Here is a 27,998-nt window from a genome sequence, read left to right on the forward strand (position 1 = left end):
GGGTTAGGGTTAGGGTTAGGGTTAGGATTAGGGTTAGGATTAGCATTATGGTTAGGATTAGGGTTAGAGTTAGGGTTAGGGTTAGGATTAGGGTTAGGGTTGGGATTAGGGTTAGGGTTAGGATTAGGGTTGGGATTAGGGTTAGGGTTAGGGTTAGGATTAGGGTTAGGATTAGGGTTAGGGTTAGGGTTAGGGTTAGGATTAGGGTTAGGATTAGGGTTAGGGTTAGGGTTAGGGTTGGGATTAGGGTTAGGATTAGGGTTAGGATTAGGATTAGGTTTAGGGTTAGGGTTTGGATTAGGGTTAGGGTTAGGGTTAGGATTAGGGTTAGGATTAGGGTTAGGGTTAGGATTAGGGTTAGGGTTGGGATTAGGGTTAGGGTTAGGGTTAGGGTTAGGATTAGGGTTGTGATTAGGATTAGGGTTAGGGTTAGGGTTAGGGTTGGGATTAGGGTTAGGGTTAGGGTTGGGATTAGGGTTAGGGTTAGGGTTAGGATTAGGGTTAGGATTAGGGTTAGGATTAGGATTAGGGTTAGGGTTAGGATTAGGGTTAGGGTTAGGGTTGGGATTAGGGTTAGGGTTAGGGTTAGGATTAGGGTTAGGGTTAGGGTTAGGACTAGGGTTAGGATTAGGGTTAGGGTTAGGATTAGGGTTAGGGTTAGGGTTGGGATTAGGGTTAGGGTTAGGATTAGGGTTAGGATTAGGGTTAGGATTAGGGTTAGGGTTAGGGTTGGGATTAGGGTTAGGGTTAGGGTTAGGATTAGGGTTAGGGTTAGGATTAGGGTTAGGGTTAGGGTTAGGGTTAGGGTTAGTGTTGGGGTTAGGGTTAGGGTTAGGGTTAGGGTTAGTGTTGGGATTAGGGTTAGGGTTAGGATTAGGGTTAGGGTTAGGGTTAGGGTTAGGGTTAGGATTAGGGTTAGGATTAGGGTTAGGGTTAGGGTTAGGGTTAGGATTAGGGTTAGGGTTAGGATTAGGGTTAGGGTTAGGGTTAGGGTTAGGATTAGGGTTAGGGTTAGGATTAGGGTTAGGACTAGGATTAGGGTTAGGGTTAGGATTAGGGTTAGGGTTAGGGTTAGGATTAGGTTTAGGTTTAGAACCAGATCTAAACTTAAGCATACAGAACTAGAACCAAACTCATGCAAACAGAACCAGAATCAAACTCAACCAGAACCAAACCAGAATCAAACTCAACCAGAACCAAACCAGAACCAAACCAGAACCAAACCAGAACCAAACCAGAAACAAACCAGAACCCTAATAGAACTGAACCAGAATCGACCCAGAACCGAACCAGACCCGAACCAGAACCGAACCAGAAACGTATCAGAACTGAACCAGAACCGAAAAATACCATACCAGAACCGAACCAGAGTTGAACCAGAACAGAACCTGACCCGAACCAGAACCGAACCAGAACCGAACCGGAACCGAACCAGAACCGAATCAGAACCGAACCAAAACCGTACCAGAACCATACCAGAACCAAACCAGACTTGAACCAGAACCGAACCAGACCCGAACCAGAACCGAACCGGAACCGAATCGGAACCGAACCGAACCAGACTTGAACCAGAACCGAACCAGACCCGAACCAGAACCGAACCGGAACCGAACCAGAACCGAACCGAACCAGAATCGAATCAGAACCGAATCAGAACCGAATCAGAACCGAACCAGAACCGAACCAGACGTGAACCAGAATCGAACCAGAACAGAACCGAACCAGAACCTTACCAGAACAGAACCAGAACCGAACCAGAACCAAACTCAAGCAAACAGAACCAGAACCAAGTCAGGTAAACCAAACCAGAACCAAACTCAAGCAAACAGAACCAGAACCAAACTCAAGCAAACATTATTAACGTCCTCAGGTTGATATTGAGAAAAATCAGATGCCTCAGCTTGGATGGGCTGATTCGATTTCTCCTCTCAGCGAGTATTTGCCCGGTCTTCAAGAAGACTCTCTCTGAAGGAACAGATGAAGCCAGGATACACAGCCTCCCCTCCACCACCTGTATCCTATATCCTCACATATGATTGGCCACATGGCCGCCATGCTGACCAATCAAAACGAAGTTCTGCTGTGAGCAGAGCTGGGGCTGAGCACTGTGAGAGCTAAGGAGGGAAAGGAAAAAACTGGGAGCCGTCTCTCTCTCTTGATGCGAGCCGGCTCTTCTGATTCACTATAAAGCATCGACTCTCAGAGCCGCAGCTTTTGATCATGACACATCACTACTGTGCTTAATCTGTGTTACAATTATGAGGGGGCCATGGACAATTTTCTCACCTGTAAGGGGTCCCTGGCTATTCTATTATCAATTTGCCATCATTTTTAAGTATGTAAGAGATGATTTCATTGATAGCCATAGACTACATGTCTTTCAATGTAGACTTCCACTGAGAGGAACATATTAGACTATTTAGGAACTAAATGAGGAACTAAATTTAGACGGTCATACCAGCTTGATCATCAATGAAAATGTCCTGGAAATGTCCTGGAAAATTATGTCTGGAAAAGAGTGGGAACCCTGAACACAACATGATTTCATATAAGGGCCTTCAGGTTTATCCGAAACCAGCGACCCAGTGATGCAGCAAAGCTGTTTATGCACTCAATGATATTTTCACACGTCGTACTGAATCACAAGCTGGGAAAACAACACTTCCTCCCTTTAAAACACTGTACAAGCAAACACTGAAGGTAGCACTACTGTAATATCATCCAGAGGTATAACCTTTGCTGATGTTTGTTTATAGTGTATAAAGGGATCAATGGTTTGGCTCCTCCCCCGTTAAAAGAGTTCATATCACTGTGTGCAGATAGTGGAAGAACAACTAGGACAGCCAACAGAGGTGACTTTGTAGTTCATCACTGATCTCCTGAGTTCGGCAAATCAGCCCTCTCTATTGGAATGACAACTTCTTGGAACTAACTACCGAGTAAAAGAATTTCTGATCAGTTCTGTTAATATCACTGTGAAGGTACCTGATGTAGTTGTCCAGTGGTTATGTATTGTTGTGTAGTTGTTTTTACAGAGGCATTGTCTCTGTCTCTGACCCAGGGATTACAGATGAAGAGTTCATTTGCAAAAAACAGATATCGCCGTTTTTATAAATTTTCAAAAAACATATTTCTTTGTAATATAGATTTTTAATAAAGTAACATATTTAAGATACCTGTTATTAGTAATGTCATTTTGACTTAGTCAAAGCCACCCAACTTCAATTGACTGATAATACCTGAAGCTAGTAATAGAAAAAATATGTGTACTGAAGCATATCCTTAATTTTTAAAAAGTGAGTTAACTGTTTTTGCAAATGAACTCTTCAGATGTAAATTACCTTATAGCTTATAACCCTAGTACAGCTCAATGGCTGCAAATTATCACTATAAAAATAAACAAATAAAATAGATATATTGAAATAAAATATTAAAGAAATAGAGTAAACAAACTTGACCATCTGTCACATATCTGAGTGTGTAATCAAGCCCTTTCCTGTGATGCTGATTTCATTAATTAATTAACAGATGCATTTAATCAGCACAGATTAGATCCATCAGGATTTTTTTTATACATATTTATGAAGCACATTTTTTTTTGCTTTTTGGCTAAAGCATCTGGTCAGTGATAATGACACGCAGCTCTTACTTGATTGTGCTTGCAAATAGAAGAACCTAATATTTGTCCAGAGGGCATAGAGTTTTTACTGAATGGTTGTTATCATCCGGAGCAACATTTGCTCCACAAACATCCAGGTTTTTAGAGAAAAGGATTATATTTTTCAGCCTAAAAGAAGAGTATTCTGTATTTTGGTATTGCTTTTTGAACCCTGTACAACATACAGCTCAAAATGCTAATTTACAGGGTGCTGCTTTGACATATTGCTTTTACAGATATGAAACACTGTAGTAAGAGTATCTGGATGCTGTGATCAAGTTACTCTAAATGCGTCAGAACACCTTTAGCCTTTCCAAGCGTGATGCCAGTGTGTAACACTGTTGCCCTGAACACGGATCTCCACTCGTAGATTTATATTAATCCCTTTTATCTCCTCCCCTCTGTCTTGTTTTCAGGCTGGGCTACACCTATCTGAGGCTGAGAGACAACTACATGGAGATCCTCAATAAAGACGATGAGATTGAAAGGTTGGTCTGTTGCGGTTACACCACAGGGGATGAGATAGGAGTAATTCAGCTGATGGAGTTGAGGCCATACATCAGCTGCCTGCAGAGAAACCGCACTCGGGTTGTGTTTCGTTTTAAGTCCACACACACACACAAAAAATAGCCGCAACCACAAAAGAGCGGACAGCGGGTTGTTTTTAGAAACTGCTCGATCAGATCAAAATGCTCTGACTGATCTGTGAGAATGAAAGGCAGCGAGAATCCATTAGAGAGCGGGGTATCGTGGAGAGGGTCTAATGTTTGAGCCGTGGGAAGTGTTCATGTAACCACCCTCTCTCTCCATCGTGCGCCGCAGCAGCCTGTCAATAGGGAGCTATTTTAGAGAGGCAGGGGAGCAGGAGAGGAGGAGGGTGGGGGGTCATCCAGTAGATTGGAGGGAATGGGAAGGGGAACGGTTGGAGAGTATTTTCACACACACTGTTTTTGAGTACTTACAGGGAATGTGGATCTTATATATAGTGTGTAAAACTGTGACTTTGTCTTTGAGGCTTTTGTAGTTGTATACTATTTTTTATTTTGTGCATATAGCTGAAATGATGAAAAATCTGCATTGTCCTTCATTAAATTGACATGAATAATACAGAAAACCCAAAGTTGACCTCCTTCTGACCAATAACCTGTTTGCGTTTCAGGTTTGAGCTGCTCCACGTGCTGAACTTTGACTCCGTCAGGAGGAGAATGAGCGTCATCGTCAAGTCAGGCTCAGGTGAGATGAGCTCACACACACAGAAGATATACCAGAGATCAGTGATGTGTTGTACATTTTACTAACCACTGGCCTTTGGTTAAAGTATTATATTTTTTTGTGTGTGTTTGTGATTTTTCAGGAGAATACCTACTGTTCTGTAAAGGGGCTGACTCGTCCATTTTTCCACGGGTGGTGTCAGGGAAGGTGGAGCAAGTGAAAGCTCGAGTGGAGCAGAATGCAGTGGTAAGTGCACAGTTTATATACATTTTTAATTGAAGCAATGGTTAACCAGTGCAGATTTGGCAAATATATTTTGGGTGGTATTCCTCCTTAGTAGCTGTATCAAGTCATTCTAAGCCTCTGGGTCTTGTACAAGAATTACAAAGGGACAAGGATCACCAGCCTCACTGCATTTATGTGTCCTGTGTGTTCATATGTGTCCGGTGTGTATATATGTGGGATGATGTGCACCATTGTTGTGAGGCTGGGTGGATGTTTATTGTTTATTTGTGTTTTATACATGTATTCTTGTACAGATGGTGACAACAAATCTCCTTATTAAGGACAAATAAAGATCTGTCTATCTATCTATCTATCTATCTATCTATCTATCTATCTATCTATCTATCTATCTATCTATCTATCTATCTATCCATCTATCCATCTATCCATCTATCCATCTATCCATCTATCCATCCATCCATCCATCCATCCATCCATCTATCTATCTATCCATCTATCTATGGTGACTTTCTAAATGGTCCTGAATTTAATTTAGCAAAAATCTAAGAGCTACATTAAAAATTAAATTTGATAAAATGTTCAATATCAGCTGCCTAAGAGGTCAAATATGTATCTTTATATAAACAAAAGACTGATTTTGTCAATCGTGTGTAGTTTCCACCCCACACTGCAGTTCTCCTTAGCTCTACGTAGCATTCTAGCATCTTTTAGCTCCTTTTTTTGGTTTATATGAGATACAAATAATTTGATACTTGACTTGCTGATGAGCTTAGAACATGTATATAGAGGATAAAGAGAGCTTCTACTGTAAGTATAGGCAAAAGGAGGAGTAAGAAACACCCTAACACACCATCTCTCTCTCTTCTTCACTGTAACACAGGAAGGGCTGCGGACTCTGTGTGTCGCGTATCGACGGCTGTCAGAATCCGAATACCAGGAGGTTTGTCATCACCTGAACGAAGCCAAGCTGGCCCTGCAGGACAGGGAGCAGAGGCTGGCACAGGCCTATGACATCATCGAGAGGGACTTTGTGCTCTTGGGCGCTACGGCAGTGGAGGACAGGTTGGTGGCCCTGCAGAGAGAGTGAGAGAGAGAAAGAGAGAGAGAGAGGAAGCAAGGGGGAGGGAAAGATTTAAAAACAGAGCAGCAGCAAGGGACAGAAGAGAAGATTAATGAGTCATGAAGTCGCCTTCAAAGTCCTGTAATGACTCATGAGGGCAGAAAAGATTCAGTCTGAGCTCCGATAGGTGACTTTCTACTTCTACTTCTACTGCTGTGCTGTCTGTTGCCTTTCCGTAGTTTATTTTCTGCTCTGTTAATATATTCACTGTTTTCATGCTGCAACAAGGTAGATTTCAGTATTGATCTGTAAAGGTAGTTTTCCCTTACTGATCGATCTGCTGCCTGACAGTTTGACTTCCAAGTAGATAAACTGGTGATGGGCAGGGACCAGGGTGGTCAAGCATTGATAACTTATCACCCGTTGGTAATTGATCAATTGAAGTTTTGACGGATGCTTTTAACGGACCCAGTGGAGGCTGAAACACCTATTGACTTATTGACGTGCAGGCTCCAGGAGAAAGCTGCAGACACCATCGAGTCGCTGCACAAGGCCGGGATGAAAGTTTGGGTCCTGACGGGGGACAAAATGGAGACGGCTGCTGCTACCTGCTACGCCAGCAAGCTGTTCCGCCGCAGCACCCAGATCCTGGAACTGACCAAGAAACGCACAGAGGAGCAGAGTCTGCATGACGTCCTGTTTGAGCTGAACAGGACTGTTCTCAGACAACGCTCCATTTCAGGGTATGAGATGATGCATGTTTATGTAAGGCTAGATATATCTGCTTATTCTTCTCCAATTAAATACTTCAGGGAGCAGTTTAAAAAATCATGTTATTAGGATTGCGAGACAAAATCTCAAGACTCTAAAAAAAACTCTAAGATATTCATTATCTTAAAAGAAAATAAGCAAATCTTCACAATTTAAGCTTTTTTTTCTCTTTAAAATGACCTCAAATCACGTTTGTAAATCTGCCAAAGCTGCTGGCGTTGACTGATCTATAATTTAGCTTCTGCAGCTCCATGGTGTACACACCAATCTGCCAGCTAAATAATTTGGATCCACACATCAATTATCACTAATTACATTTGCACTTCACTTCTGATCAAACCCGCACAGCCTCAAGACTCCAGACTTTGTAATTGGTTGTGTAAAATCTCCCTCCTCATTGGTCCATGCTATTGTGTTCCAGGTTGTCAGTAGACTGCCTTGATTTTGGTCTGATCATCGATGGGGCCACTCTGTCAGCAGTCCTGAAGACTAACCAGGAAGGAGCCGGGTCGGGGAACTACAGAGAGATCTTTCTGGAGATCTGTCGCAACTGTAGCGCGGTGCTCTGCTGTCGCATGGCACCGCTGCAGAAAGCACAGGTGAGACAGCTGGGTCTGTCTAACTTCCCAAATGTTCTCCAGGCACAATCCTGAGTGACATCAGTTGGAGTGACTGCAAAGGTTTTTTTTTTGTGTTTCTGCAGATTGTGAAGCTAATTAAAGCCTCTAAGGAACATCCCATAACCCTCGCCATCGGTGATGGCGCCAATGATGTCAGCATGATCTTGGAAGCACATGTGGGGATTGGTGAGCTTATTTTAACACTGTAATTTGTGGCTTTGATAAATCACATCCGTATTATATGGGAGACTTGATGTTTAACACCCTGACTGATGCCGACACTTCTAAGTCAAACAAGTCTGATGAGGATATATGATTCAGTGCTTTTTATTTAAAATAAACACTACAAGTAAATCACCATTATTGGCAAGAATCCCTCAGTTTTCTAAAAATATGTGCCAAGGCGTGATTTTAAACATTCTTCAGAACAATTTTACCTAGATCATAGCAACAGTATATTCAATCGTTTGAAGACAGAATTAGAAATGAATTACTTTGATCATAATAACCTTTAAATGAAGAAATTTTATTTATTGGGATAAACCCCTTGAGATGTACCATCTCATTTTAGAGGGGGTCCCAAAATCACATATTAATATAATTGTAGAAAGTGTTAGATGCAGTGGCGGTTCTGGGGACGGGCCAACAGGGGGCAGTGCCCCTGTAAAACTGAACCTGGACCCCCATGTGGCCCCCCCTCCACACCAAACAAATAGTATACAATAAAACAAGCTTTGAGTGCTAAGGGACTCATGTTGAGTGTAAACAGCCAAACAGCTGCTGCAAGTGCATTTTGATATAGTGCACAGTAGTATATATGTCTAGTATATAGGGATGCACTGATGTTTTGCCAGTTTGTTCTCAGACGGCCCTCGCCCTTCTCAGTCTCTTTTGTCAGGGTTGAATATGTCCCACTGACAACATCCTTGGTCTAGAACTGCCACTGGTTAGATGTTGTTTAAATTCAATATTCATGCTCAAACTAAATTTGGCATACCTGCTTGCACATGCACATGTATGACATTTGTTTTTACACGCCTCTACTTGCTCAGCTACATCATGAAAAGATATATATAAATATAGTATTATATTAAGATGGATGAAACCTACCTCAATCATTGCCCTTTAACATACATGACGAAAGCAGCCTCTTTTTCTTCTTATAGGCATCATGGGTAAAGAAGGCCGACAGGCAGCAAGAAACAGTGACTACGCCATCCCAAAGTTCAAACACCTGAAGAAGATGCTCCTCGTTCACGGCCACTACTATTACATCCGAATAGCTGAACTTGTGCAGTACTTTTTCTACAAGGTAAAGACGGATGCCTTCCTCTGTACTCCACCGTCTCACTTATTTTAATCACTTTATCGTAATTCCCAGTGAGACACTGAGTTACAAAGAACCAGATTTTGCAGCGACTCTGACAGATTACCGGATTCATGAATCCCCGGTGTAACATTCTCTCCTGGATTCACAGCTACAACGATCAGTGTGGGCGGCTTCTACAGTGAGCAGTGCTCTGCCAACTGATTCATTTTTTCTTTTTGGCAGGCCAGCTCTTTACGGCCCACTCAGTCAGCTTATAGCACACCAGCTCTGCGTAAACAGGAATGTGTAGATAGTAGCATTTTTAGATTCCTCAAATCTCTTCGCGTGTACTTGTCACAAGCTCACCACTTCCTCTGTTTGTTTGTTTTCTCCTTTTAAATCTCTCCAGAATGTATGCTTCATCTTCCCTCAGTTCCTCTATCAGTTCTTCTGTGGGTTCTCCCAGCAGGTTAGTGCTTTACAAATCCTTATAAAGTGTCATTTACTGAACCGGGTTCACGAGTTAGTGAATGCATTTGAATATTTGCAGTGAAAGCCTCATTGATTTGTATATTCATGTCAGCAATGGATCGATTGTTCATCTGAAAGGTGTCACTTGTTCACCTCTTTTAGCTCTTTGTCTCGATTTAATGGCTTGTTGGCGACACTCTTACCCATGTTGTTTCCAGCTGGAGCATAACATTTTATTAAACTCATGCTATGGTAACTTTTGAGCACCAAATTTCAAACAAACAAAGGTAACAGCTTGCTGAGGATTTGGCAGCTGAAGAATAACTTAGCCAAAAGCATACTGGATATTGAACTTAAAGTTTTTAAACAGCCTGAACTAAAACCATACATTTAAATCAATGTCTCTGTTTGTGACTGGACAATTAATTACAAAAATACTCTTGATAAAAACTAGGGATGCACCGATCTGATCCTGGTATCAGAAATTGGCTAGATCGGACTCACAAAGCTAGATCGGATATCGGTGACAAAGGCCCGATATATAGTGCCGATCCATATGGCAGATCTATTCATCTCAGTTCTATGCTTTTCTGTGTTTACAACAGCCATGTGCGTCTCCTACGTCATCAGCGCCGGCCGGTCTGTGCATTTATGCCCGGTGGGGCATGATGGAGGATAACTACAGAGGCTCTGCAGTTTAGGTGCACGCTTCTTTTGCTAACAACTCCGCTGGAAACTTGCAACATGTGCAGCGGTAATGTTTCGATGCATGGCAGTCGCGCTGAAAAATATAATGGAAGCCCGAAGGAAGAAGTTTACATCAGCTGTAGCTGAATGCAAAGAAACAAGAAACCTTCTATTAATGGAATCAAAGTGTGAAAAAACAGACAGGTTAATGGATTTAATTGTTCCGGATCCTTGAAATTAAGGGATTCCAGCCTCTGGTTTAGCACTTGGAACCCAGGTACAGTTCACCATCAAGTCAGAAAAGCCTGAAGTTGCCAAAACATGATTCTATCCTCACATTAAGGAATAGAGATTGTTAAATCAATACCAGGATCGGATCGGCTAGTATGGGTATCGGCAGATACCAAAGCCCAGGTATCGATATCAGTATCGGGACCTAAAAGTAGGATCGGTGCATCCCTAATAAAAACTTTGTAGAATATAATTTGTTTGCTGCTCCTAAATGGCCAAAATAATTTAGTTCTGTTGCTTTAAATTTCCACATGGATTCTCAATTCAAGTGTTCATTCATTCTGTCTGTTTTTGTCCCTCCGCAGCCTCTGTACGACACTGCCTATTTGACGTTGTACAACATCAGCTTCACCTCACTCCCCATCCTCCTGTACAGCTTGGTTGAGCAGCATGTCACCATGGAGACACTCAAGAGGGAGCCCTCCTTGTACAGGTGAGGTCAATTTTTTTTTCCCAGACATTTATGATCCCATGTGTGTTTTTGTTGTTGCTCAACTGACTTCCTCTGCCTGTCTTTATAGGGATATAGCAAAGAACTCCCTCCTCCGCTGGCCTGTCTTCCTCTACTGGACGTGCCTGGGTGTGTTTGACGCTGTGATCTTCTTCTTTGGTGCCTACTTTCTGTTTGACAACACCACCTTCACCAGCAATGGCCAGGTGAGCCTCTGTCTCTGTGTCAGCTTCTTTTGAAGAGAAGTTAGAGGAACAGTAAACAGCACTTGGTGGGTTGTTCTATGTGTCCACAAGAGGCATTAAAAGAGGATAGTGGACAAAGTTAGTGTCTTCTATGAAAACATGCATTCATCTCCATTGGATTCTCATGAAAGAGGAGCTAAGTGTTACTTTTGTGGTCATGTTTTTGTCATTATAGATCTGTAACAGTAAGGTTTTTGTCCCAGGCCCCCCCTAGGTCAGCAACATTGGATCTCCATTCATATCGACAACGCAATAGCATCTTTCTCTGTATTGTTAATTTGTATCATGTCAACTGTTTTGACTGCCTTTGGTCTTGTTTTTTCAGTTAAAACATCCTGATATTCATTTTACCCTTTGTCCTGATTCTTTTCTCTTTTTCTTCCCCTCCTTCTCTCTGCTACCTTTTTTTTATTTTGCTTCTTTTTCTTTCTCTCCTTCCTCCTCTTCTTCTTCTTCTTCTTCTTCTTCTTCGTCCTCAGCTTATGACCACCAACACACAGATGGTAAGCCTGTCTCCCTCCCTGTCAACTCTCTCTGTCTTTCACGCTTTTTTTGGTTCCTGTCGTACCGTTTAAGCTTTCAGTTTGACCGTCTCATCAAGTTTGATCCCTCCTCACTTCACATCATCCATGCACTGTCATTTGAATGTGTAGTTTCCTAGTGCTCCATTATTCCCCCTAATCTCTGTAACGAATCTTGCACAGTACCTGATCCTAACAACTCCACTGACATAGTAGAAACCTTAGACGCTCCCCAACATTCTCCTGTGTGTTTTGCTGTTGTAGAAGTAGATTAACTCTAGTGTGTGCAGTAGATTAAGATCCAACATCTGTTTGTTGTTCTGTCTAACGTGTTTGTGCATTTGTGTGTTGTTGTGTGTGTCCATGTTTATGTCGCAGCAGTTCTTGGGGGTTTTATTTCTCTGCTCTAGCATCCGAGGGTTGCTGGACTTATCTTGCTCTGTAGTCGCAGGAGTGAACTCACAAAGGATTCCACAGCTTTTACGTTCACTAAACCTGCTCAAATGAGACAAAAAGAAAGCACCTAATTCTATCAAAGCATGCAAAAATCCTGAAATGCAAGAGCGAGCAGATTTGTTGTGGTTCCTGTAATGTTTGCTCCAATTCAAAACAGCCACCAGGCAGACTTTGTTGGCACAATTTGCCCCTTTCTGTCCAAATTAGCCTCTTTGTTAAAAAGCTCCAATTCACAAACAGAGTGAAATTATTAGTGTCTTCAGAGAGTGGCTGGGAACTGGAGCTCAGTATTCCTAAGGGCTCAGCTCAAACAGACGTTCCAGTGATCATGATAATAATTCAACCCCTGACCTGGGGCGGCGTTGGCCTAGCAGTTTAAGCTTGTGCCCCATATACAGAGGCTATAGTCCGTGTCGCAGCGGCCGCTGGTTTGACTTCAGGCTTCGACCATTTGCTGAATGTCTCTCTACTCCCCACATTCCCTGTCTCTCTTCAGCTGTCGAATAAAGGCGAAAATGCCCCAAAATATGACCTCCTAAATCTTACCTAGGAAAATAAAAGTCAGTCTGAGGTTCAATTTGGCATAAGGGAACATAGCTTTTACAAAATAAGAGTATTTTTTATCTAGCAAAATGTCATTTATCCTATTCTCATCAATATTCATTCAATTAAATCAGTGTTACTAGACTCATTATATATCAAGATTTCTAAAATGTTAAGTCTCCTAGACATAACTCAATTTAAGGTGTTTTTTTAAACCCTTCAAAATAAACGTGGGCATTTAACATTTAGGAAAACTAGACATTTATTACAGATATCAGCAGTATAATTCAGAATAATGACCAGCTCTGATATACACAATGGCAGTCCTCCCAGGAGAAATGACGTCCCTTTTGTTATTCATGTGTGTTGCGCTTTCTATGTCAGATATCCACAAAGCTATTCTCCCTCTCCAGAATGAACTTTCTGATTATATGCAATATAATTCTCTCTAGAAAAAGACTCCTATTTCAGATATCTACAGTATAGCTTTTACTGGTTATAATCAAGCGGCAACCTCCGGTCTAAAAATATGAGTCCAATGCGGAAGTGCTAAAAACTGCAGCCCATCAAGGATCCGGTTGAGGCTGGCTCCGGAAGTACCGAAAACCACAGACACATCTATTAAAAAAAGCCGATCTTTACAGCAGAAATAAACATGTTTACAGCCTGGTACAAAAGACGAGTGTAGTCTGGATAGCTCATTTCTCGATCAGCACACACTGAAGGGGGGGGTGAATTTTTTTCTAACGCAGCAGTTTCAAAGATATTGAGATTACAAGGCACAGCTAACTTGATTGACAGGCGGGAACACTGTAGCTGTTGGCTAGGAGGCTCAAAGCCCGCCTCTTTACGTCACAATCGCCTGACGGCAGCTACATGGCTCCCGCCGATGATTGACCTCAAAACAGTGCTTCAGAAACAGATGGGTGACGTCACGGATACTACGTACATATTTTCTGTTAGTATGAGAGTGCAACTCCTTCAGCAGAAGAGAGTTGAGATGCTAAAAGATTTTCTCACAAAACAGGAGCAAACTGTACACAGCTGCAAAACGGTATGTTTATGCTGAAAGTCATCAGCACGAGATAAGGCTAGTAAGTGGTTCACAGTTCATGGTGCTATCAGTGAAACTAATCCAAGAGTCTTTTAAGTTCAACGCTTTGTCTACCAAAACCAAAACCAGTAAGAAGTTTGAGTTCTTCCTGCTTTGCTTCTCCATAAAAAGGAAGGTTTAATAGATAAAGGAAGGGACTCAAAAATAGTCACTCTGGTATTTACAAGCAGCTGTTCTTATTACGCAGACTTTCTTCATCTTGATCAGTTTCTCCTACTTCCCTGCTCCTTCTTTCATCATCTCCCTCCCCACCCTCATCCCATCTGTCCTCTCCTGATGTCTGCTTAAATTTTTCTGGGAATTCGGAGGGTAGAAAAAAAAATTAATTTCACAGAGATGAAGTAAAAATATTGTCAGTTGTTTTGGTTCTAAATCTTTAAAGAAAGCCCCAGGAAACACTCTTCTCAGCTCAGATGTGGTGTTGAGAGGCTTTTGTTTCCTTCTCTTCGTGCTTCCTTATGCACTGTGAAAACTCAGGCTGCAGGTGTGTGATCGATGCGACCACTAACGCTCGCCCGTGCTTCTCTCTTCTCTTGCAGATGTTTGGGAACTGGACCTTCGGGACTCTCGTCTTCACTGTGCTGGTGTTCACCGTTACGCTCAAGGTGTGTGGGCACATGTCACTGCCTGTTGTGTTGCATAATCCCTCGATTTGAACCAGTTCATGTCCACTGCACGTGAGCCCGATAGTCAGCTTAAGGCGCAGAGCGTTAACCAGCACGTTACATAAACATATCGACTACAGAGGCCACCCAGTTTTCACAGCACTAAATCCTAAAAGCAGAGTGATTGACCACATTGACTGGTTGAGTGTTTACTCTGTACACACTCTGTGTTTTTTTCCCAGCTTGCCTTGGACACACACCACTGGACCTGGATCAATCACTTTGTCATCTGGGGGTCACTACTTTTCTACGTTATTTTCTCTCTTCTCTGGGGAGGCATCATTTGGTAGAGTATTTCATGCATTTAAAACTCTTGATTTCATCAGTTAATTTCTGGAACATTAACCCTTGTTTTGTGCTTCCTCAGGCCCTTCCTGAACTATCAGAGGATGTACTATGTATTCATGCAGATGCTGTCCAGCGGTCCGGCCTGGCTCAGCATCATCCTGCTCATTACGGTCAGCTTGCTGCCAGATGTCATTAAGAAGGTCCTCTGCAGGGCTGTTTGTCCCACAGCAACTGAACGTGCACAGGTAAGTCACCAAACACAGAGAGAAGCCAAGGCTTTAAATTGTTGTTAAATAATATGGAAAGGTGCGCCTCCTGGACATAATTTGGATTGATTAGAGAGACACTGAGACATAAAAATGACAAGAAAACTTAAACTTCAGGACTTTCTTTTAGGTCTGATTCTGCTGTGATTGTAGAGAAGGATGTTTTCTTGTCATTTGTATCTCTTTGAATTCTTTCTTTTAGAGCCAGGTTTAAATCGTTTGATGGTTTTAACCAAATGCTTTGCTAAAAACATTAACCGAATACTAATAAATGCTTCCCCGTTTTTAAAATAATCAAGTATGTATCTTTCACAGTACAGTACATTTCAGCTCCCATGCTGAAATGACCTGATGTAGTTAGTAGAACCAACTCAAACCCTTGCTGACTGCAAGTCTATTCCCCTCTGTTAACCAACCAGGGAGACCATTAGGATCCCTAATAGCTTTGAGCAACAGTTTGATTTCAAATGACTTCCCGTTCCCCCCGGCTTAGCCTCACCTTTCTGCAAAGGAAACTTCACCATGAATGGAAAAAACGAAGTAAAGCTCTGACGGTTCTCTTCTTGCTGTTCTCTCTCTCTTTTTTTTTCTCCCTTCTCGCTGCACCCTAATGGACCACTGTACACCAAACTCACACCACCTTTTTACCTCCTTCTTCTCTTCCTCCTCCCTCCTCATTACCGTCTCCTCTCTTCTCTCGTTTCCCCTCTCTGCTCCCTGTGTGTTTGTGACTCTGTCCCCTTCTGCACTCGCTTGTCTGTTGGGGTAACTGCAGTCCTCTCGCCCGTGCCTTACTGTGGAGCCGTCCACCATCTTCATGCTTTCTCAGTCCTCCAGCAGAATGAGTTTCTGATTGGCCCAGAGAGACGATAGAGGAGCAGGAAGAGGAGGTGACTCTCTCTCTTTTTAAGCCCTTGTCTCTGTATGCATGGTGGCATGACCCAGGGTAAACAACTCATCATACCTTAACTAATGAAAAACTAACAACCGGCACGCTTTTAATAAGATGAATACATTGTGTTTGGTCTAATAGACAGACTGCTCCCTCCATTTATGAGATAAACTTTTAAATATTGTCTTTAACAGTCTATAAGAAATGTAAAGGCACAATACACCATGCCTTCTTCATGTCATTCATCCCATCACCTAGTCATACATGACTACTAGACATAGATTTGGAAATAGATGGATTTGCAGAATGGCTTCTTTGTTTAACCCTCCTGTTATGTTGCAGGTCAAATTGACCCTTTTTAAAGTCTATTTTAGGCAATATATGCTTTCAAAACCAGCTAAATGCAGCATAAAAATCTGGGCGGCATGTGACAGAATGTGTCGTGTTAATTTATCAACATCACTTCATAAAAAAAAAACTAAAAAAAACATTTAAAATAAAAAGAACAAAAATCTATGTCATGTAAAACTATTGTATTTATATTTAGGGCTTTCCAATGTACTTTAAAAAAAGTTGTAACATTAATTTTAATGAGAAACGAGTGAGTTATCCTCATTGAACCATGATCTGTGAGAATTAAAGAACACCAATGGACTAAATCTTGATTTTAATTGTTAGTAATGGAGTTAAAAATTAGATGGAAAAATGTATATTGGGTTTTTTGGGTTTCTGACACTTTTGGAGAATTAAATATGGCCCGGGTCAAATTGACCCAGGAACATTATTGTTGTTCCAGAGAAACGAACATAACAGGAGGGTTAAGTGTTAGTTCTTGATATTGTCGAGCTGAGAAAAACAGACTTGTAAAAGAAACTTTCAAAGAAAAAAAAAACTAGAAACTGCAGCTTCTTTGATCTGCACGTTGATGCTTTTCATGTAATAAATAATTGTCAGTACATATAAATTATATATGTATAAATGAGGAGAAAAGTCCATTGGATGCTGGAGCGGTGATGGTAAAAAATGTGACATTAGTCAGTTTAGCTGTGGTCAGTTTTTAACACACACTATAATGTTTGAATTGGGGAGTGAAATCTGCTCTGAGGTGGCCACATGATCCAGTTTTGAGTGTAATTCAGATCTGTGGTGTGACACATCATCAGACATGAACACTTGGTGTAATCCAACGCAGCTGTTTTCTGGCATGATGATGCTTAAAGTTCAGGATTATTTAGGAGGCTTCAGGTGTTTCTACTATGGGCTAAAAATAGAAACAATCTCTGAAGTGCAACAAAAGTTTGTGTTACACCAAATAAACTATCCCCTCAGTGTATCAGAATAAAAGATAGATTTAACAGACTCCTTCATCACCCTGTCTCCTTTACCGTCACCCACAGAAGGTAAGGACAGTGGGGCCCCTGGAGGCCTGCGTGGCCCCCGGCTCTGCTGGTGGAGGGGGACACACTGAGAGGGACCCGCTCCACCCTGATAGGACCTGTGAGGGAGACAGTGGAGACAAAGCTGCTAGGACCTATGACTCCATGATGTCACACAGCCACAGCACCCCACCCAGCACAACCTAGAGTTACAAACCTACCCCTCCCTAGTCGGGCTAGGGTCACCATGGTAACAGCACACAGAGGGCGTTGTCAGTGGGGAGTCGGGTTGTTAATGCTGCTGCCGTGACGCTCCCCGCTGTGTGGCTCTGCATGGGGCGTGCTGTCATGTTCAGGCTCAGGCTGGGGGGAAGTGATAGTGTGTCCTTATGAGAAATTTACCTCCGTCAAACCTACTTTCAGGAATCACCGTCTCCAATTAATTCTGCTGTGCTGCATCCAAAGCATGCTGGGCTTCTGCCTGCATGTGGGTTTGGGAATTAACTTGATCTGGGTGGAAGCCAAATGAGACATTTTATCCTCTGTTTATGAGACCCAGGCTACTTCAAATCCGTCACCACCTGTCATGTGAGCGCGAACAAGTAGTAGTGTGCCTGCTGTGATGCTTTTGGTCTTGAACTAGACGGAGGTTCTGCGGAGGAGGGGGTTCACTTGTGTAAAATGTGTTGATTTTAAGGTTTTTGAGGTTCAATGAGACTTGATTAACGTTCATATAGTAACGTACGTCAGAGGCAGTGGTGTGATTTTCTCTGATTTTTTTATTGAACCTTCAGTCATCCTAGTAGTGTCATTCAAAAACTCATAATCACTGTACATGCTGGTAGGGCTTAAGAGAAAAAGAGAAGTGCTAAAATGATGCAGAAACACTACAACTTTTTAAAAAGCCTGGGTTTTTTATATTGATAATACATCAATGATATAAAAAGGCATAACATGCCTATTTAATGAAGTTTAATCACCCTGAAACAGACAAAACAAGGATATAAAAGTAGATCATTGCAGTTATATGATACAGAAAAGCCATAAATCAGTGCATGATACATCACCAGAGTAGAGGAAATGAGGTGCTGGATTTTTAAAACACGTCCCTGTTGCTGGCTGTCGTGCGTCTTACCTAATAATGCCACTTTTTACCTGCATTTATCTTTTTTTATTAATATATATACATATATATATGAACATTTTTATATAATTTTATTGTATTGAGTGTGCAGGTCTAAATACATCAGTACATTCTGTGATTCAAATAATTAGTCATCTTAATTCCAAAGAATAAAAAATAAAATAAAAATAAAAACACAACAAACGAGCAAAAAACAAATCAAAACAAGGAAATCAAATTTCATTTCATATATCCTGTGTTGTTCATTCACATTACAGTTACGTTAAATTGATCTCACAGGTAGTTTGTAACCCTTACATCCACTCTGACATGTTTACACTTGTCCACCATACACCTTCACCGACATATAGACTCACACCAACACACACACACACACACACACACACACACACACACTCACACTTGCAAACACTTACACACACTTGCGTTAATACAACAAGTTAAAGGGGGGTTCCTTAGAGTTTATGGTAATTGGGTGATTTTGTGGCTTCTCTCATCTACAGAGCCTCATAAATCTTGCTCTTTATACTGTCAAATAGTTTTCGTTTGTTGCTGTCCTCCGATATTGTCCTTTCAATTTTCAGATAATATTTCATGAGTGTAGGTGCGTCCTTATTTTTCCAAATTTTCAGAATAAGTTTCTTAAAAACTAATGATGAAGACAGAATGTGAAATCCAGACGGGTGTCTTATTTAGACATCCATGTTTCGGAAAAGACAGATCACGGTTGAGAACTCAACTTTATAATCACATATTTTAGACATCCATGTTTCAATATCATCCCAAGTTGGCCTAATTTTGGCACAATACCAAAATACCTGCATTTATCCACAGGATGTTGCTTTAACTGAAAAAAAAATGTGTAAATTCGAATCTGTTGATGCTCTTTGAACATGGGTGATGAAAGCTTTGGTCGTTGCAGAAAGAGTTATGTTTTCTCCTCAGCCGTCCTGTGCCCATCACATGCCTGATGAAGCACGGTCAATATTAGGTTAGCTAATGCATTACTGATGTCACTGACTTCACTAATCTGGAAAAATCCATGCTGTGCAGGCTGCATTATAGACTCAGCTTCTTGTAACAGGAATAATGATGACATCTGGTGTTGGAAAATGGAATTACAAGTGTGAAGTGACATTTTTAACTTCATGAGCATGCTTCATCTAACACCATATAAAGGGGATTTTCAGAGGGTTTCACTTTGGTCATTTAAATCTGTCTACGTTTCACACTGAATGGATTCTTTTGTTGAGTTTGTTCAGTTTAAAAAACTCAACCCTGAGATTTCTGAAGCAGACCCATCAAACCTTCTGAATGTTACCCTGCTCTTCTGTCTCATGCATCAAGCTATCTCAAATCTGACCTCTTCAAACATTTTGTTGTTTGATCTGCATGCTGCAAGTGTTTTCCGTCCGAATTTCTGTTCTCTTTTTTTCTTCTTTTTTCTGATCATGCATCCTCCATCTCTCTGTAGGATCAGGAGAAGCTGTCTCGGGGTGGCGTGGCCGAACTGACTCCACTGTCCTCTCGTCAGCCCTGCAAAGGCACGAGCCCGGACTCCTCCCACCTCCACCTCAGCGCTGTGGAGATGCTGTCGCTCCACAGGTCTGACCCCCTTCCCCAAAAACTACTGGCCCACTTGGCAGAAGGGGGAGGGGCTGATTTGTGCGCTCTCAGCCCCTACATGGTCCGTCTGTCAGGGGCGGGATTCGCTTACTACGCTCCAGGGCCGGAGACCTCAGTGTGAAGAACACAGACCCTGAAACTTTGTGTCTTCTGGGATGAAACAAAGTACGAACAACATCTGCGTCTCAAGGATCAAGAGGTTTTATAGAGCAAAATACAAACAGCATCATCACCATGTGCATTTTCTGGGCCGCACCCACGTGGAAACCCTTTAGGTATTATAGCACTGACACCTCATCTTCACATCTTTCTGTTTCAGTGTAGTCCCCGTCTTAGTCTCATAAAGTTCCTATCCAAACTCTTACTTGAAAAAGTCTAAGAACAAAAGGGGAATCATGTGCAACAGTGCATCCTTTCATGCACTGCGGAACTGTCCTGTTTCAGCATGTCAAGTCGAACTTTTTTGTACTCCTCGTCCTTATTTTCTGTCTCACAATCTTGCCTGTTCCTCCACTTGTTTGTGTCCCTTTTTTGCTTCTTTGTAAAAAAATGTTTGTCTAAAACATTTATGTATAGTTTGTGGTCTGGCCAAGTAAAGGGCAGCCGTCGAAGCTCAGCCCTTTAGGTGCGTGTGCGTGTGCATGATCGCGAGTGTATGCATGATATTTGCCTGTTTCTGTATGTTTGTATGTGACACAACTTTGCCTTACAGGTAACCACACAGCAGCAGGCTAGGAGCCAAAGGGGAACGGTGTTAAAGCAAAAGATTTTCGTGGTGTATTACAAAGCCTTACACTCACACACACACACACACACACACCAGTCAGCTGAAGGAGGGAAACGGGAAAAATCTGAAGAGGGATGTGCAGTATTCTAGCCGCCCTGCCTTAATTCATAAATGCTCATTTTAGTGCGAGCAAAGAGATTTTCAGAGGGCATACATGTCTGGTACAGTGTGTCTATTCTTCTTTTCTCCTCATGATTGTGTCAACGTCTGTTTTTTCTTATCTGCTCGTGTAGCATGCTGTATCTCTCTGCTGCATGCTGATCTGCTCCCTCTCTCTGTTCTTCCTTTATCCTGCTTCATCCCAGGCATCATTCATCAAAATGAAAACCTAACATGACACCTTTTCCTCCTCCTCCTCCAGCGATGAGCACACTGTACCCTCTGTTGCCCCCATGTGGTCGTGTAGGGGAACAGCAGCAGTCTTTATTTATGGATGCCCTGAATGACTTGCTAACTCCTCTCTTGTTTGCATTGTGCTTGTGTGTTTGCTGCCATGCTCTGTGTTATGCAAAAAGTCAATGACCGAATGTCACGTCATTACATCGTAAGAAGTTTGTCTTTGTGTTGCATTAATCCATGATTTATGTTTGCTTTTTTTCTAAAGTTATTGATGGCAGTCACTGTTGATGTATGGATGTAATTTAATATATATTGTAGTAAGAACAGAGGTTATGTTAAGATTATTATTATTATTATTAGAGTCTGTCTGTACGTAGGAGGGAGACTTGAATCGGCGATGTCACAATCAAATCACTAGAATGTCGAACTGATTTGTCCATCATGTCCTCCAGCTGAAGATTGTAGCTCATCATGGAGGAACGTCTTTTCTGCATCTCTAAACAGCTGAAGTCCAGTTTGTCCAAAGCATATCTGTGGTGTTGCACAGCAAGTGACTGACTCGGGTAGTCGTGAATGTCAGATTCTGAAGCATTTTTGTAAGTTTATACAGTTTATTTTCATACACACACCATCTGCCAACATGTATAGATTCATATTTTTTTTTTTCAACTAGGGCGCAGTTGGTTTATAAGTTTAGAGGTCCGGATTTGTCTCTTAGTTTCACTCAAAGCCTACTTCAAGTTTTTAGACTTGTGGGGGCTTCAACGTCCTGACCTCAGTAGATAAATAGAAGAGCCTCGGTGCTTGTTATGCAGTGTCCCACCTCACTGTGCTGTTGCCATACTGTATCCAGACATATTCTACTAGATTTCTACCACAACAAAGCTGTCAGATCTATTTTACTTTTTAAAAAGAATACATGGGGAGTTCTATATATAGTCAACTTCTTCACGTCTCTTCTGTTTATTTTTGTTTTGTCCATTCTGAATATTTCTTTGCTACTTTTGTATCCCAGAGAGAAGACTATATTTTAACTCTGTTAGAATGTGTGTTCAAGTTTATAACCAAAAGGAGAGCAACATAAACAATATGTGATTCATTAGAGATTTACCAATAGGTCTACACTACACTGCACTTTGTTCTACAACAGATCCCTGAAAAACAAGGTCTATTGTCTGTCCACTGGGGTTTATACGTGTTCACTCTTCCTCACAAGTTATTTTTCTAAGAATGTAGTGGGTGAGATTTAAAAAAAAAAAAAAGTGACCAAATAACTTGACTAGGAATGGACTGTCTTGTCTGTCAAAGTGGTTTATCGCACCAGCCTTCTACTGCTGAACAGAATGTCAAACTGCTTTTTTCTAAGTCCATCAGCAGGACAGCAGGTGCTCATCCCGTCATTCCTGAGCTTGGCAAAGGTCGGAAATGTCGTCGACTTTTGTGCTCCAAGCAGCACGATTCATAATCATACCTTCAGTACAGCACTGTTTGTATTACTAAACAGGTTTTGAGAATTTTCCTTTTTTTTTGTTGTTTTTTTGGATAAAGATTTTAAAAGTTCACCTGTTGACTTTTTGCCAGCCTGTCTGTAGCAAATGAAGGCAAAGCACTGTATTGTCATTCTGCTTGTAATAAAGAAAGAGTGAAAACACCTCTCTGTGTTATGATTGGGGATTATTGATGCCATTGTATTTCTGTATTTTTATGCCTTTCATGATTTTTTTTAACCTCTCCAGTCATTTCAGATCCTGTCACTCCCTGGTTACCCTGCAGCGCTTTGTCAGCTTCTACCATCTCCATCACCTGCCCGCTCCCCTGTGCCCGTTACCTCCTGATCTTTCGCTCAGTAACTATATCTGCCTATAAATCTTCTGTCATATTGTTTTTACAATGCAGTCATTTGACACTGTTGGATACTGAGATTTAACTGATTATGCACATCATGTTGGTGCAGGGTAATTTCAAACAGATGCAAGAAAAAGAAGACAAGCACACACACTTCGACAGTGCCATGTTAGGGTAAGCACATTTTGTTGTGATAGTTTAGTTTTTTTTTTTTAATTGGGGCCTCACCCACATTTATAGATATGTGCCCAAAAACCCCAAAAAAGGAAAAGTAAAAATCTATAAAAAAAATCATAGCATACAACCACAGAGAAAATGCTAATTTAGAATGCATAAGAAAAATAGGCAAGGCAAGGCAAGTTTATTTATAAAGCACCATTCATACAAAGAGCAATTCAAAGTGCTTTCCAGAGTTAAAAACAAACAAAAACATACAGCAAACACTTCAAACATTTAAATTTTATATGCGGCCAGTTATGTTTTACTCTCTCTCTCTCTCTCTCTCTCTCTCTCTCTCTCTCTCTCTCTCTCTCTCTCTCTACTTGTGTAATTTAACGTACATAGTAAATAGTGTTGGGTCTTATTATTTAGTTAAATTTGGAGGGATTATTATAAATAATCAGCCCCCCTTCACTGAAGTCTGAACTTGCAGAGTCTTACTGTCCCGGCGGACACAGAATCACAACTGATCTTGTCTTAACCGAAATTAACTATTTAATCATTCGATTCATCTCAGAACTTCTTCTCAAGGATTAAGACTCACACATTGAATCTTTTCTGTGTCGAGTTGCAGCCCGAAGCTGGCTCAGACCTCTTGACACGCCCGCAGGGTGCCCATATGGCCAACATCTAATAGATCCAATATCAGGTTAATTCCATAACGCCATACCTTGTCAGAAAATACCCAATTTAAAATATGACATTAAACAAACATAAGCATAAAAACATAAAATATTTTAAAATCTAAAATCAAGAAAGAAAGAAAGTAAAATTAGTTACAAAACTTCATTAAAACTCAGTTTTTCAAAGGAAATTCAAAGTTTGTAGTTACAGAAATAAAAACCAAGGTTTAAAATGGATTTTTCATCCATTATTAAGCAGTGTAAGCAGCTATTCTCTCATCAATGATTTAACCAGTGTTACACAGATAACCCTTCAAACATTATAGAGGAAGAAGCACATCATCTCGAGCACAGTGCCACAGTTAAAAAAAAAAAAACGCCAACACAAAGATGAGGACCAAAATGCAGACTGCATAAATGATTTATTTATAGAACTAATAGATATGTATTCATTTATTAAAACAACACGGTCCAACTACAGATCCACCAAAAACAGGAGTAGAAACACATGACAAGTTCACAGGGGAACACAAGGAGGATACAAGCGACGGACTGTCACAGAAGTGAGGGCACACACAGACACTAAATACACTAGGGGGTGATGAAAGAAGTACAAAGAAGAAGACGCAGGCAATCGCACAGGTCAATCAAACCAGAGGAAAACGCACACAAGGCAGGAACTTACAAAATAACACAGGGGACACAGCCAAAGTCAGGACTGAGACAGACAGGAAGGGCAAAATAATTCAGAAATTATAACTGCAACAAACCAAGATTAAATACAACTATAGCTAAACAAGAATCATACATGGCATACAGAATCCAGATATGTAAAAATAAAATGTGAGCATCAAAAAAAAAAAGATCAAAAAAAGATAATGATGCCCCTCAACATTTAATAACACAAACAGAGAAAAATGTATTTAGCATAAATCTTGATTTTCTAGTTTGACTCTTGTTCCATCTGTTATTATGGACGAGGCCACCCAGTCACCAGGAGGAGCATTAAAAGTTTGGCTTCAATTTGGGGAAGCTGTTGTTCTGTGCATTGTATTATACTATCTTAGGTAACAACGCAATACTATGGGGGCTGGGGTATGTACAGTAACCCAAGAACTCATAATTTTATGATAATTGTTTGAATTATTCAAGTAAAAAGGTGCTCTGTATGAATTATTCAAACCCAATACTGTCAGTGCCAAGTGGCAATTTTAAGAAATGATCAATGCGATCACCATCTTTAAATACTACTGAAACATATATTTCTACAGCTTAATGAAATATACATTTTCTCTCTGTCTAATACCTACTATCTTATTTTTGGCAATATGTTCTTTAAAGATGCAACATTGAACAATTAGTTGTGTGAAAGACAAAAAGCTATAATGTTTACTCAGCTCAAAGCTTAAATCTTGTACATAGATAGTCTTTTTTTTTTTTTTTGTATCTTTATTTGGAATGGACAGGTAGACACAACAGCAAAGCAACATTAGTAAAAGTAAAAACAAAAGTCCTTCCAGTTTTGTTTGTTTTGAGTCCAGAAAGTACATAACATTAGCCATCCTGGAATAATAGTCCAAAGAAGGTCAGGTCATAGACCATGGATCAGATTTTGTTCATCCATTATTGTGTCTACTCTTCTCTGATAACTTCAATTTAACAGCAATTTTGAAAGGGAAACAATAATAGTGGAAACACAATGACCTCTTATGGACAGACCTGATAATTTGCTTGGGATAATCTCTGCTAGAGAAGGCTCACATATACACTTAAAAGAACTCTGTTACAGCTTAATTAAAGGTAGAACAGTGTACATGGAACTATGAACAAAAAAACAGTGTGGTCATCAAAAAAATCGTCAATAACCAGTCAGAAATTAAATAGTTACATTACAAAACAATATTACCAGTGAGATAAAATAAAATCTGCTCTTTGGGGGTAACAAATAAAATCCAGTTTTTCTAAATTTGGTAGAGTTTGTCCATATGGATTTTTTTTTAAATATATATTTATTGTTTTTTTAAAAGTTCAAACAAAACATATACACGTGGCTCACATATATATCATGGTTAGCATTCAAGTTAAGTTAATACAGGTGTCACAGGATTCGCAATGCAGAGGTGCAAAGATAGAGGAAAAGAAAACAAGGGAATAAATAGAATAAAATAATAAAGATAATAAAAAGTTTTGTCTATAGCACAAAGCCTCTTGTAAGAATAGTGGACACATTTAGCCCAATATATACCAGGAAGGGTTCCCATGTTCTACGGAAAACATCGTCTCTGGAATGTAGTTTACAAGTTAAGTAGTCCAGTGGGACATATTCAAGTACACCATTTGGATTCATAAATGATAGGTCAATTTTTCCATCCTAAATATCTCTACAGTTATTCCAATCCAATTATCCAGGGAAGGCTGAATCGGGCTTAACCATCTCCTTGTAATTGTTTTCTTACTTGCCACCAAGAGTAATTGTAGCAGCTTAATCTTGCTTCTATGTTCCAAAAAAGAGACATGGCCAAGGTATAGAACATCATACATAGATAGTCTTAAGGTAACTAATTGGAGTCTAAACCTTTAATTGTGCTAATAGAAACTAATATATTCTAGTCTGACTTGCAGTAAACGCCTCTGGATTTCCTGTAAAGCAGCCCTTCACTTTCTGTCATAACCAAGTGTCGTCACATGGTGGCAATGCAGCATAATCATTAATGCATGACCATTGGGACTGTCTATGCACATGACAACATGTCATGACGTGGCTGTTGTACCTCTCCTCCACACTGGATGTCACTATTGGATCAGTGGATTTTGTTAAACTGCACTACTGACCTTCACTTCCCCTCCCCCTCTGTGTCTCACAGGTCTGCACAGGTTTGCACCATCATGTGTGCTGATGCTGAAGCATGCATGTGCGTGTGAGTCTGCGTCCCTTTCCTCCTCCTCCTCCTCCTCCTCCTCCTCCTCCTCCTCTCATCGCCGGCATCCTGCGCCCCGCATCCCTCTGCGACTGGAGGACTCGTCACTGCAGCCAGAGCAGCTTCAGCATCACTCCATCATCACGTCCCCGCAGCATCATCAGAAGCATCCATTCCTCACAAGCATCCCTCCAAGCTGCACACACCCCCTTTCTCTCTCTTAGATTTCTCTCCTCCAGCATCCGTGTGACAGAGTACAGCAGCCAGACAGTCACATCCAGGGTTAGTTTACCCTTCTGCATCCCTTTCCTCCGTTGTGCTCGGCTGATTCTCTCTCATCATCCGCTCTCCGAAGCTCTGTTCAGGAAAAATCAGGCAAGCTGTCTCTTCTTCCCACACAAGCGTCTCTTTGCTGGACAGCTGGTCTTCCACTGTCCCTGTGGAGGATGATCCTGTGGATGAAGACGGAGGAGATGGCGCTGGGGGAGCTGCTGGAGAGGCTAAGGACAGTCACCAGAAGCATAGGTGGGAGACAACAACACTCTGAGTCACATCAGTCTCTGATGGTTATATTATTGATTACAGAGAATCAGAGACATAGAAATGAGTTAAAACCTAATTTGTACAATAACAGATAATATCAGATACCTGTCTTGACTTGAGATTGACCGAAGAAACATTAAAGTAGGTGGTGTAGAAAATGATAATCATCATGCTGCTAAAAAGACCAGGTTTATTATTATGCTGGTCTTCTGTCTCTGCCTCGAGCTGAGCAGATGTTAACCCAGTGATGACTATTTTTATTACAACACCTCCTTTTTATGCTTTATGCTTGCCGTTGCAATCAGAAAATTGACTCATTGTATTCAATCTTGTATGGAAAAATGTTAAATTGCATAGAATGTGTTGTGTGTGTGCCCACACTGGCGTTTGCAGACATTTTGATTTGTGTTGAGGTACAGTATTTGTATCTCATTGGCCTATTTCCTCAGTGCTCCACCCTGAATGGTTACAGTATTGGTCTAGTGTTTGTTGAGAGACACTGACCTACATTTGAAATATATATCCCCACTCAGTAACCATGGACAGGTTACTGGACGTGGAATTGTCACATTATCTATACTGTTATGTTCAGGCAGTTCTGTTTTGTGCAGAGCTTCTTATAGCGCTTCATTTTTCCCTAAACAACCAAGGCTGCAGCAGAGAAGCATTTCAGGCTTTTACATATGATGCTGCAAAATTAGGGGCTTTCTCCAGACCCCAAAAGTGATGTCATGATGTCCATGCAGCCACAGAATATATCACCACTGACTCAAGGGACGCTGTTTTCTCCTTTTGTCAGAGTAATACCACTA

The 27,998-nt window shown here is 41.0% G+C and overlaps 2 protein-coding genes across 4 annotated transcripts in view; both read left to right on the forward strand.

Annotated features, from left to right (window-relative positions):
* Window positions 1-22,691, forward strand: part of LOC117820346 (probable phospholipid-transporting ATPase IH) — a 52,566-nt gene extending 29,875 nt beyond the window's left edge. Inside the window, exons 15-30 of one of the 2 annotated variants that reach the window (XM_034694076.1) lie at window positions 4,075-4,146; window positions 4,818-4,891; window positions 5,013-5,116; window positions 5,997-6,178; window positions 6,686-6,919; window positions 7,369-7,546; window positions 7,651-7,753; window positions 8,734-8,879; window positions 9,286-9,345; window positions 10,631-10,758; window positions 10,847-10,982; window positions 11,501-11,524; window positions 14,195-14,260; window positions 14,503-14,606; window positions 14,688-14,853; window positions 19,761-22,691. In XM_034694076.1, coding sequence (XP_034549967.1) covers window positions 4,075-4,146; window positions 4,818-4,891; window positions 5,013-5,116; window positions 5,997-6,178; window positions 6,686-6,919; window positions 7,369-7,546; window positions 7,651-7,753; window positions 8,734-8,879; window positions 9,286-9,345; window positions 10,631-10,758; window positions 10,847-10,982; window positions 11,501-11,524; window positions 14,195-14,260; window positions 14,503-14,606; window positions 14,688-14,853; window positions 19,761-20,033 — 2,050 coding nt within the window. In that variant the 3' untranslated portion in view covers window positions 20,034-22,691. The remainder of the gene's footprint in view (window positions 1-4,074; window positions 4,147-4,817; window positions 4,892-5,012; window positions 5,117-5,996; window positions 6,179-6,685; window positions 6,920-7,368; window positions 7,547-7,650; window positions 7,754-8,733; window positions 8,880-9,285; window positions 9,346-10,630; window positions 10,759-10,846; window positions 10,983-11,500; window positions 11,525-14,194; window positions 14,261-14,502; window positions 14,607-14,687; window positions 14,854-19,760) is intronic. The other variant, XM_034694077.1, reaches the window with a different exon arrangement.
* A 3,914-nt stretch (window positions 22,692-26,605) lies between these two features.
* The window catches only part of mcf2lb (mcf.2 cell line derived transforming sequence-like b), a 47,285-nt gene continuing 45,892 nt past the window's right edge, over window positions 26,606-27,998 (forward strand). Inside the window, exon 1 of one of the 2 annotated variants that reach the window (XM_034694079.1) lies at window positions 26,606-27,168. In XM_034694079.1, the coding sequence (XP_034549970.1) occupies window positions 27,090-27,168 (79 nt within the window). In that variant the 5' untranslated portion in view covers window positions 26,606-27,089. The remainder of the gene's footprint in view (window positions 27,169-27,998) is intronic. The other variant, XM_034694078.1, reaches the window with a different exon arrangement.

Source organism: Notolabrus celidotus, chromosome 10, assembly GCF_009762535.1.
Source record: "Notolabrus celidotus isolate fNotCel1 chromosome 10, fNotCel1.pri, whole genome shotgun sequence".
In the NCBI taxonomy this organism is placed as follows: Eukaryota; Metazoa; Chordata; class Actinopteri; order Labriformes; family Labridae; genus Notolabrus; species Notolabrus celidotus.